The following is a 12,700-nucleotide window of genomic DNA, read 5'->3' on the forward strand; positions in this document are numbered from 1 at the left end:
GGGTGCACTATTTATTCATTTATTGCTAATTCTGATAATTTTTTCTCCACATTCAAATTGCCTGTGTTTTTTTATTTATTTATTTATCCCCCCCCCTTACCTCCCAATCTAGTCATATCCAATCACCCTGTTGCGTTATGCTTCCTCTACTGATGTTGATCTCCACCCTGATTAAGGAGAGCCGTGACTATCACATGCCCCCACCGACACGTGTGCAGTAGCCGACCACATCTTTTCACCTGCACGATTTGTGTATGGAGAGCCACATCCTGATCCACGTTATCCCTTGACTCTGTGCAGGCGCCATCAATCAGCCAGCAGAGGTCGTAATTGCATCAGTTATGACCTGCCCTTGAACAACAGCCAATTGTTCATGTAGGCGCCCAGCCTGGCAGATGGCAGAGCTGAGTTTCAGACCGACAAGTTCGAAACATCAGCTCTGATGTGCTAGCATGTTTAACCACTTCGCCACCTAAGCGCCCCAATTTTTTATTTATTAGCACATTTATTCACTTGTCTTGACACTTGATCTTTTGAGCAGCCTGCACTCCAGTGACTGGTTGAATACAAAGCTTCAGAATCGAACCCGTGTTTCAGCACAGCATTTAATTTAATTTAATTCTTGCCTCACACCTCAATTATTGATGGTCGTGTTAAGGGTTCAAACTGTGGGAGATGAATCAGAGAATGTCACGAATCCTCTACTGTGATACCTTTCAGATAAACCGGTGCTTTACGCTGGATCTGTGGAAGACTTGCTTTGAGTCATCAAAAGGCATGCACTTAGTCACCATGATGTAAAGAATTGTGCCAAGGCTCCAGATGTTGTATTTTCTGCACTGTATGGGCACACCCATTACGACCATCGGAGGTGCGTAGGCCAGAGAGCCACAAAATATATTGCTCAATTGACTAGAACTTTCTATAAAGTCAATCGGCTTGGCCTGACTGTCAGAAGTCAGCAGCAGGTTTTTGCACTTCAAGGCTCTGTGGACGGTATCTTTCTGGTGCAGGTAGCCCCCGGCACTGACAGTCTGGTAGAACCAGGTCTTGGCTTGTTTGTTGGCTATCACATTAAGTTCCTGATTTTTTTTGGAAGAGATCAGTCTGCAGATTCCAGATGTACAGATATCTGCAGTCCTTTATGAATTCATAAGCCTGAATGATATTTTTATTTCTCACTGCTCTGAGGACGTCAAGCTGCCATAAAGAAAATTTGGAGTCATCTGGTGCCTTCTTGATGTCGGCTATTTTGACGTTGACTTGTCATACATGCTTTTTGGACATAGCCAGCTTGACCTTGAAGAAACTCCCTTCGCCAAGTGTGAAGATGAGCTCATAGCCCAGCGTTCTCAGAACTGTTTCTAGGGGCTTTTTTTTCAAGGCAGAAGGTTCAAGAACTACCAAGGCTTATACAAACCTCCTACCACAGCCAGAAGTTCTTTAACAAGCTGTGTGCTTCATCCCTCTAAGGGAACATTTGTAGCCTAGTGTTTAAGGTACTGGACTAGTAATCTAAAGTTTGCTGGTTCAAGCCCCACATTTCCAGGTTGCTGCTGTTGGGCCCTTGAGCAAGGCCCTTAACCCTCAATTGCTCATACTGTATACTGTCCTAGTACTGTAAGTTGCTTTGGATGAAAGTGTCTGCTAAATGCAGAAAAAACATTTACCAGCAGTGGTGTATTTACCTGTTCTATTTCCTATGACACCATTGAGCAGAACTTGATGACGTTCACTCTTTAAACCTTTTACTGACCATGTTTGATCGAATCTAGGTTTAAGTGCTAAACAGTCACACGTTTAAGAGTTTTAAACATAACTGCACTGCCAAAACCAAAAGTATATGGACACTTTCAACTCATTGTGTTCAGGTATTTCAGCCACACCCATTGTGAACAGGTGTATAAATGTGCCAATGATTTGAGGAAGGTCCTTTTCTGTTCAGCATAACTGTGTCCATAATGATGTGGTTCGATAGGTTTGGTGTGGAGGAATCCCAGTGGCCTGCACTAAATCCTGACCTCAACCCCATTTAGGCAGCACGGTGGTTAAGTGGGTAGCACCGTCATCTCACAGCAAGATCCCGGGTTCGATCACCAGGTGGGGCGGACCAGGTCCTTTCTGTGTGGAGTTTGCATGTTCTCCCTGTGTCTGTGTGGGTTTCCTCCCACAGTCCAAAGATATGCAGTGAGGTGAATTGGACCTTGTGTAACAAGTAACTACCGTTACTGTCATTAATGTAAAGTGTAAAACATGACGTTAAAATCCTAATAAATAAACAAACAACCCCATTTAACATTTGTGGAATTACATTTACAGCATTTAGCAGACGCTTTTATCCAAAGCGACTTACACAATGAGCAACTGAGGGTTAAGGGCCTTGCTCAGGGACCCAACAGTGGCAACTTGGTGGTGGCGGGGCTTGAACCGGCAACCTTCTGTTTACTAGTCCAGTACCTTAACCACTGAGCTATCACTGGCCTTAATTACTGGAATTAATTAAAATGTTAATCAAGTTGGACCTTTTCGTCTTACATCAGTGTCTGTCCTCACAAATGCTCTTTTAACTGAACTGAATGGACACAACTTCCCACAGGCATTTTTAAATCATGTGGTTTTGAAATATGTTGTCCAAAGTTGGAAGCATTTTTTATTTTATATCATTGTTTTTTTAACAATTGATGCCATACAATGTTTACACCTGTTAGCACTGGATGTGACTGAAACACCTAAACTCAATCATTAACAGGGGGTGTCCATATATTATGGCTAGTGTATGTCATCTTATAACTTCAGCTGTGTGTACTTCTCTGCGACTCTGCCAGGCTGCACTTACAGTTCACGCCCTGAAGGAGGCACTGTGTACACTGTTATAGTAACCTTTTTAATCAGGACCACAGTACATTTACACCATGTCCTTTTCAATCCATGTTTTATCTGAATCCAGGTTGTGGTGGGTCCAAAGTCACCTGGAAACTTTGGGCTCAAGGCAGGGCTACAACCCGGAAAGGCGAAATAGCATGAAACTGTTCAGTCTGTTAAAATATTATGCATTCAGTCATGTAACATAAACACTGATGGGAACAATCTGAGCATGTGATGTTATAAGGTCTAATTTTTAGACGTGTTTTGCTCTTTAGAACTTTGCTGTAGGCCTAAACCGTGTCATTTTATTAGTTAATAATGAATCACATGGAATTCCCGTGAGCAGTTTCACATCCTGTCAAATGTCAGCGTTTATGTGCAGTGAATACTATACAACCTTTCAGACACTAGTCTCTAAACTGGAAAAAAGTGAGGCTACCTATATTTAACCCTTATAATATTAGTCTAAATTTGCTGCCATTATATTTCAGGATTTGAGGATCTCATTTTATCTGCCATTCTAGTCATTTGTAATTCCTGATACTCTCTTCTGCTTTCACAACCTCTGATTTGATTAAGGAGAGCCGGATCACCGCACACCCCCTCTGATTGTCCAATCTGCAGCTGCTTTTTCTCACCTGCCATTCAGGTATTCACACACAGATGTATCACGTACGGAGAGCCACTACAACTCCATGTCACTCCAAGAGACCTCCAACCTTCCCTCCCTCAAACACGGCCACTGGGCCAGTGTGTGTCTGTGGATGTCCGGACAGGTTGGTGGCATTGCTGATGGCTCTGCAACCCCTTTACCTAAGTCCCTAACTCCGGTACGTTGCCTGTTAGACACCTGGCCAGGACAGGTTAATGGCACAGCTAACATATGATTTTGAGAGCTGGAGATCTCAGTGGTGGTGGGTTACCATTTTATCCTGCTGCAGTTTGCTCAGTGACCCCGGTGTCTGTATGATTTGAAGATTTGTGCTGCTGCTGCTCCATGTCTGACTGACTGACGTACTTGTGTTCCAAATAAAGTGGCTGGTGGCTTTTCTATACACACAATGGTCACTTTATTAGGTTAACCATCTTGTATGTACATTTATCAGCCACTTTGAGCTACATGAGGTACACTGTTACCTTCTCTTATAAAACCCCCCAGTGAGGAGTCTAGAGTTACTGGTGTGGTGAACCGTTTTCAGCATGGTAATGAGGTGTTAGCGTGTGGCTTCAGGAGAGCATCGTCTTTCTGTCTGAATCCTACATGCTCATCAAATAAAGAGAGAAGCTTCTTATGCTCTTCAGCACCTAAACCCCCCACAATGTAATACTTTAACATATGTTTTAGCAGAGGTATATAGTAACAAAGTACAAATATACACAACTAGACACACTGACATTTTGAATTATTAAACTAATAACCAAAGTGCTGGGGTTTTTTTTTTCCAACTTTTGTCCTGTGTTTTGTACACAGTCGGAGAGTTTTACTCATGGCACCCACTTTGTACAATTTATTTTCACTCTTGTTTGCTCCTTGCTGGTTTCCCTTGTGTGGGTGCCCTACAGCTCCAGAATCCTGGGTTTAATCCTTACCCGCACTTACTGTCTGAAATTTGGAACGTTTTATCTGTGTTCCTAATAGCCACGTTTACATGCAGCTTAATGATCAGTTAATTATCCAACTAATAGCTCAATTGGAATAAAGTGTTATTTAATGAATACGTGAATGTGTGATGCAGTTTAATGAATAGGTGTGTTACCCAGTGGGATGTTTACCTTGTGATTAGTGCTTCTGTTTAAGATCTAGTAGTTGTGTCAGATGAATGAATAACTAATGCAAAATTTTTTTTAAATAGCGTCATATTTTAAATAGAATCTGCTTCAGCCCATGACTTGATTCTTTTCATCCTATTTTATAAACAGATGCTCATAAATGGATAGCATGGATCCAGAGGATCAGCTCTCACCTCTGCTGGTCTTTGAAGAATCACTAAGATCTCTCTTGGTAGTGAAAATAAATGAATGAAACTGCAAATATTCCTATAGGTACTTCCTCTTACAGAACTCCTCCACACCAAACTTGTTAAATCATGTCATTATGGACAACACACAAGGGCCTTCCCCAGAACATTGCCACAAATTTGGACGCATTTTAATAATTTTATAGTAATACAGGCGGCACGGGCGCTAAGTGGGTAGCACTGTCGCCTCACAGCAAGAAGGTCCTGGGTTCGATCCCCAGGCGGGGCGGTCCGGGTCCTTTCTGTGCAGAGTTCGCATGTTCTCCCTGTGTCTGTGTGGGTTTCCTCCAGGAGCTCCGGTTTCCACCCACAGTCCAAAAACATGCAGTCAGGTTAATTGGAGACACCGAATTGCCCTATAGGTGAATAGGTGGTATGTGTGTAAGTGTGTCTGCTCTGCGATGGACTGGTGCCCTGTCCAGGGTGTAACTGTGTGCCTTGTGCCCATTGAAAAGCTGGGATAGGCTCCAGCACCCCCCACAACCCTGATTGGATAAGTGGTTAAGAAAGTAAGTGAATTTATTTATACACCTGTTCACAATGGGAATGGCTGAAATACCTGTACTCAGTAAGTAGTATTTTAATCTTACCTCCCAAAACATGCTGGTGGTTGTATTGTCTCATCAAAGCTGTCCTTAGGACTATGTGAATGAGTGTAAATAAAAACTGTGATGCCCTTTAGTAGGTAAGCTCTCTACCTGGGGTGTATTCCCACCTTGCAGCCAATATTTCTGGGACTGGCTTTGGAAATATCCAGATCAGCATCTTTCAGCTCAAAGGCATGTTCAGAAGATCTGATGCAGGACTGACATTAGACGTAAACCAGTGTAACATATTGCTGGATTAGTATAATTATGAAAAGAAAATATTCTGCATCTGATGTGTCCATAATATTATAATATGTTTTCAGTTTCAGGTCCAAAAATAGATCCTGAGCTGCACTGATGTGCACAGTGGGATTTCCGTGAGGATTATTAATATGTAAATGAACTGTTTGTTATTGACATTGCACAGGGTGGAGATGTGGCTCTGTTTTGAGGATGCTGCTCGATGAAGCGATGCAGTCTTCGGCTGAGCAAGTGAGCAGCACTGGCTCATTCAGCCAATCGGACGTCTCTCTCCGGCTCTCTCTGCTTCTTAATTGGCTGAGAGTGGCAGTGAGAGCATCTGATCCACGTGTGGTGCCCGATTTATCAACCACACAGCCAGTGCTGGAGAGGCAGAGAGAGGAGAGGCTTTTGCAGAGAGGCTGACGGCTGCTGAAGAATCTGCTGCTGAACATCATCTCATCACCTGGTAAACATCACCGTCTGGCAAAGATGAACAATAGCAACAGTGAGAAAGAACCAGAGACTACAGAGGCACTTCGCTACCTCAGGTAAGCTAGAGGTGGTGAAGGTATAGCTCATGATCCTGATGTTGGTGTGTGAAACTGGTTTATGATGGACAGTATGCTTTCTTTTACTGGCTGTTACTACTGGTTAGAGTGGAGGTAGAGTGGACAATATGCTGTAGTTTCAGATTATTGTAGTGGAATACAGTCAGTGCCAGAATTTTGAAACAAGTAATAATTATCGCAACCTCACACTGAAAACATGAAAGAATATGAAGTATTTTTTCCCCAAGACATAAAAAAGCAACAATTATGGATGCTTGAACTTTAAACAACCTTCCTGTGTCAACATAACACCTCCTATAATGCTTGATGTGACAGGAGGATCAAGAGTAATAAATCTGAAATCACTCCTCTGTATAGAATCTCTCCAGATCCTTACATGTGGACTTGATTGTACATCAATTGCTTTCTGTTTGCTTGTGGACACATTTTTGTAAATAATTGTCCTGCTGGAAGATGAAACCATGGCTCCTTTGCAATGATAGACAGACTCTCATATTAAGTTTCCCCCAATAATCAGAGAGGCTGCCAATAATCTTCGATGCTATCACCCGACCCTTTATTACACCTCTTATCTGATGATAAAGTGCCAATCATTTCTCTTCTTTGATGAAACTTGTCTCTCCACACAGAAATGATCTCTTTTTGTTATGCAGTGCAGAAGAACACTTGATTATTTACCATATTTCTTCCTGTAGTAATTAGATTACATTTTCCGAAGACAAATGTAGTGATGTAGAAATCAAGCATAAGCATAACAGTATTGCATCCTGGCCACAGGTAATTGCTTTAAGGAAATGATAGTTGGAGGAATAGCTGTTATACGGTACATGATTGCAGTTGGGGGTTTGGGGGTTGGTACAGTAGGTGCTTCACAGCAACATGACCTGGGTTTAATGCTATCCCTGTCTGTGAGGAGTTTTGTACGTTCGGCATGTGTCGGCATGGGTTTACTCCAGTACTCCAGTAAATGAATGGGTGCATTTTCCTTCAGTGGATCGTCACCTTGTCCAGCAATAAATTATGAATAAAAGTAAACGATTCATGAAAAACCCATTTAGAATCATTTTGATCAAATATGGATTAATTGCATGCAAATCAACAAACTTGGTGTCATGTAAAACAAGTGTATCAACAGTTGTGTTTGTATTTATGGAAAAGGTGAGACTGACGGACCTACATTATATCAGTAGCCATATATCTCCAGTGCAAATAAGCTGATTGGCCAAAAGTATTTAAGCATCTCTCCATTTTAATAAGTTTAGGTGTTTCAGCCACACCCTTTGCTAACAGCTGTGTAAAACGAATCATTTAAGGAATCATTCAACTGCACAAACTGAAATCTATAATGATTTGGATTGACGAGTCTGGTAATGCTCTTTGGACAACTTACCACAGGCACACCCGAAGACCTTGTGGAAAGCCCTTTAGAAGAGTGTTCATATACTTTTGGCCATACAGTGTATTTATTATATCTGTCTTGGGTTTGTGAGCACACTTGTGAGCACACTTGTGAGCACACTTGAGCTCCATTCATTTCATTTAATTTTTATAACCGCTTTACCCTGATAAGGTTGCGGCTGGCCTGGTTTCACCAGGAAACACTGAAAGAGCAACAGTAAATTTTTTGGTCCCGGTCATCACTCACTCCACCCAAGTATAGCCAATCCTCTCTGAATAGACACCTGGTTGGCCGACAGCACAGTGGTGGTTGCTACCAGAGTGTCCACTCATGATTGTTTGACATGCTGTTTCTCTCATAGCCAGTCATTCCCTTTCCCTCTGGTTGACTTTGAATTGTAATTGAGGAACACTTGCATTATTTGCAAGTTATAGAAATCTGACAGCATGGTTGTGTTTTGTTTCATCTGGATTGTTTCTATAGGTCATTTATGGCTAATACAAGTGACCCCTAAAGGTTGGTATTTAGGTTTGTCTTGCTGCAGCACCAAATAAAATGTGACATGAAAGAATGAGGTGAATCTATGCTTTAAAAAACTAAAATCTTTGAATGTCAGTGTTTACAGAAAGCATCAGACCTGTGTATTTTTAAAAAAAAATCTGTAACCTTAAAACTCCCAAACCTTCAAACAAAGGCAAACTGGACAGTGAATAACTGTAAAAAGAGCCATAATGATGGCTTTGTTGGCAGAAGAGGCTCTTAGCCTGTCAGGCCATGGATGTTTAAACACAAGGCAGTCAGCGAAAGTCTTAGCTAATTATACGCTTCATCGGAGACACACAGATAAGACCCAAGGGTTTCAGCATCACGCTGTTTCTGTATTCAGTCTAGATTTCAGTGTCTGTGCAGACTGTAGAGTTCATAATAGGTGCGTTTAATACTTACTGGAAAATAAACCATATGGCCAAAATTATATGAACACCCCTCCAGTATAAGTGTTTTTAGCTAGGTTTTAGCTACAAGCATTGTTAAGCATGTGTGGCGTAATGGTAAGAGCTATCCTACTGGTAACGGCAGTGCCTAAATCCTGGGGTTTGAATCCAGTATTAGGCTCACAAATGGGGATATGTTAACATGGCCTTTTGGAAGAGGTGGGGCCACATATTGGTGCACCCTTAGAGATGGTCCCAAGCCTGGATAAACTGGAGGGTTGTGCCAGGAAGGGCACCCAGTGTAAAAACTGAGCCAATTCAAATATGCGGACGAATGGTCCTGTGGCGAACCTTAATGGCTGCAGAAGAAATGAATTATTCATTCATTTATTCATTGCTGTAATGTGTATAAAATGAATTATGTAAAATAAATGATGCACTTTTGACTTTGTGCTAACTGTTTAAGGAAGGCCCTTTCCTGTTCCAGTCTGACTGTTCCCCTGTGCATAAAGCGTGGTCCATAACGACATGGTTAGATGAGTTTAATATGGAATATGGAATATGGAGCCCTGACCTCAACCCACTTTAAACGCTTTTAAAACGAACAGAAAATTCAGTTGCGAGCTAAATCTTCTCAGCCCACAACATGTGCCTGACCTGAGAAATGTTCTTCAGTTCTAATTCTCAAATTTTATGGAAAGCTTTTCCAGAGAAGTATTTATTTATTTATTAGGATTTTAACGTCATGTTTTACACACTTTGGTTACATTCATGACAGGACAGGTAGTTACTGGTTACACAAGATTCCTCAGTTCTTCAAGTCTTTAATGTCAAACACAGTCAGGTACAATTTTGTATCTCCAATTTACCTCACTTACCAGGACCTTCTTGCTGTGAGGCGACAGTGCTACCCACCGAGCCACAGTGCTGCCCTTTCCAGAGAACAGAGAGGTAGAGGCTGTTATGTCTGCAAAGCACAGGGGTCAGAAGACTTATGGTCCCAACAATCTTATAGTGAGGTGTCCACTTCTGTTTGGCCACATAGTGTAATTTCTGTTGCAAAATATTTAATAGCTTGAGTTACAAAGTAAAACAAAATGGAATTTTAAGGTTGATTCATCTGCTAATGTTTTGACCTCCTGCTGGTCCTCCTGATCTCTTCCTACACTGATTCAACACTCACATTTACCTCCCACTATCCATCTTTATATCAGCTAATTAAATGATTTCATTTGTGTTACCAGGAATATGTATGAATAATCCCTCTGCACTGAATTATGTGTAAACTACAGGATTGTAGTAATGATTTATTAAATAATTATTTGTAAACTCCATCAGCGCTGCTGTGTCTGACTCACTCATACCAGCACAACACACACTAACACACCACCACCATGTCAGTGTCACTGCAATGCTGAGAATGATCCACCACCCAAAAAATACCTGCTTTGTGGTGGTCCTGTGGGACTAAAATGTTTTACATGTTTGCTCTCAGAAATGTTCTTTTTAACTGATTGACAATTCTTTCAGGAGGTTTGTGCACAAAGTGGTAAACTACGACCAATTTTTGCCCTGTAACCAACTTGTTTTGCTTAGAAGTGCTAGGAAATAATGCTGCATTAATTTCTCAAATTCTGCTCATTTACATTTATTCATTTCCCATGAATAATGTATTAAATTATTTTGTATAAATCTAGTGTGACTAGTAGCAGACAACATACATTAAAGAAAACATGACTGAAGACAACGTCACCCCAAACATAATGCTTAACAGCAAAAGAAAATCCCCAGATCAAACAGACCCCATGTTTTCTTTGTTCTTGTTTTTTCCTTTTAGGGCAAACTCATTTTCCAGGTTACTTCCCCAGCTTTTGTGCCAGTTTTAATAGAATTTAGCACTCTTATTCTCCTGGCTATGTGTGCTCAGCTGAGTCATCCCCCCGGAGGGCTGTGTTTCGATCACATTTATAGTGTTATAAAGAGAAAAGATTAGCACATTTAGGAAGAGTGCAGTCACCAGGGCCAAACGCTGGCCATTGTTGCTTCAGTTCAGTGCTCAGGGGATACAATAAATAAAATAGATGGTAAAGACTCAAGGTTAACTGTCAGCTAGAAAATTATCCATAGCAAATTTCTGAAGCGCTTCTTTCAGCAGTGCTGGTGTCACGCCTAAATGTCACAAAGTTGTGTGAGCAGCAGCTCAAGTTATTAAACTGCAACATAATAAGATTTTCTCCATCACACCATCATCTCTGTCTTGTATGAGTTGGAAAGATAGAAAAGCTAATGTGTTATGGTGGTGGGAGAAGGAAGACGGGAGGAGGTTCTGGTTCTAGTTCTTTTTATTTACACTGACTAGGCATAACATTATGACCACTGACAAGTGATGTGAATAACCCTTCATCACGGCACCTGTTAGTGGGGGGGATATATTAAGCAGCAAGTGAACATTTTATCCTCAAAGTTGATGTTAGAAGCAGGAAAAATGGGCGAGCGTGCGGATTTGAACGAGTTTGACAAGGGCCAAATTGTGACGGCTAGACGACTGGGTCAGAGCATCTCCAAAACTGCAGCTTTTGTGGGGTGTTCCCGGTCTGCAGTGGTCAGTATCTATCAAAAGTGGTCCAGGGAAGGAACAGCGGTAAACCGGCGACAGGGTCATGGGTGGCCAAGGCTCATTGATGCACGTGGGGAGCGAAGGCTGGCCCGTGTGGTCTGATCCAACAGACGAGCTACTGTAGCTCAAATTGCTGAAAAAGTTAATGCTGGTTCTGATAGAAAGGTGTCAGAATACACAGAGCATCACAGTTGCAGGGCTGTTTTGGCAGCAAAAGGGGGGACCAACACAAGATTAGGAAGGTGGTCATAATGTTATGCTTGATCAGTGTAAATCTAGGTTTCAGTGGTCATTGTTTACGATTGTTTGGATAAAAGAAAAAAATCTGACCAATGTGATCCAGACCCTCTCAGCAAACGTCAGAGCCTTGGGTCTGGATTTACGAATTCGCATTTGACTAAATTGGCACAAATTCTCACCGACTCTGAAATGATGTGCAAGGTCTTTTCTGAGTTCCAAACTGTTTTATGAAGGGACGTCATCACGTCTGTGTAATGGCAGCCTTTGGGATTGGATTTTTTATGGGTTGCCTGCTGCACACAGGCCTAAATTTATTGTGTGTAATCAGCCAAAATGTTTTTTTTTCTTTTCTTTCTTTGTCAAACCCTAGTGACTATCAACTATCAAACTGTGGTTAATTTTAGTAATACAATTTCATAGGAACAGGGTCAAACCTTAAACCCTATTTTTCTGTGGTCTGTGAAAACACAGAGGTCTATGAATTTTTGGGTGACTACACAGACATTATTGGCTATGTCTGGGAGATGGCCCAACACCATAGTCTTTGGGAGGTGCACTCCCAAAGTGCTGGTCCCAAGGCCACATGAAAAAAAGAACTGTGTCAGGACAGGCACCTGGCATCAAAACTGAACCATTTTTTATTGTTAGAAGTAAAAAGTGTGTGTGTGGTGTCACTGTTTGACTTTTAGGACCCATTCCTATTTAAACTCTATATAGGAACAGTGTGACAGTGTGAAAACATTAGTACACTTGGTGTGCTGTTTTTATTATTGCATCTAGAATTTATGTTTCACTTTAGCCTGAATAACACCCTCAAATTCACCAAGAATTTTGAATAACTTTGTAATACAGCCAGTTTACCTTGAGCTAAATTATTTCCTGTCACTGTGTTTGATGCTCTCTGGGAAGCTTCTGATCTTTTATATGATCTGTTATCACAGTGGCAAACCTGCTTCAGATGCTGTGGAGATCATTGATAATCAATTCAATGTTCTTGCATCACACAGTGAGCTACATGTAAAATCATGCTTTACTGAAACAGCGTTTTAGGGGTTTTGATACTCACATATTCTTACTTAAGCTCCCTGAGGTAATAATGCACATTTATGGGTATTAATGCACATTTACTAATGACTAATAATTTCAGTTTGATTGACTAAGAGTTTATAAAATTATCAATTAGAAATATTTTTCACTCGAGTTAATTATACAGAGAAAAATTTACCTTTA

At 41.2% G+C, this 12,700-nt stretch overlaps 2 protein-coding genes across 2 annotated transcripts in view; one reads left to right on the forward strand and one right to left on the reverse strand.

Annotated features, from left to right (window-relative positions):
• Positions 1–627: 627 nt before the first annotated feature.
• Positions 628–3,510, reverse strand: tssk6 (testis-specific serine kinase 6). Its single transcript, XM_063013380.1, is given in 4 exon segments — positions 628–758; positions 761–1,094; positions 1,096–1,364; positions 3,504–3,510. Coding segments are annotated over 4 exon segments (741 nt in total).
• A 2,623-nt stretch (positions 3,511–6,133) lies between these two features.
• The window catches only part of yjefn3 (YjeF N-terminal domain containing 3), a 52,942-nt gene continuing 46,375 nt past the window's right edge, over positions 6,134–12,700 (forward strand). The window contains exon 1 of the mRNA XM_063012908.1: positions 6,134–6,261. Within this exon, the coding sequence (XP_062868978.1) occupies positions 6,203–6,261 (59 nt within the window). The 5' untranslated portion in view covers positions 6,134–6,202. The remainder of the gene's footprint in view (positions 6,262–12,700) is intronic.

This window comes from Trichomycterus rosablanca, chromosome 17 (genome assembly GCF_030014385.1).
Source record: "Trichomycterus rosablanca isolate fTriRos1 chromosome 17, fTriRos1.hap1, whole genome shotgun sequence".
Lineage (NCBI taxonomy): Eukaryota > Metazoa > Chordata > Actinopteri > Siluriformes > Trichomycteridae > Trichomycterus > Trichomycterus rosablanca.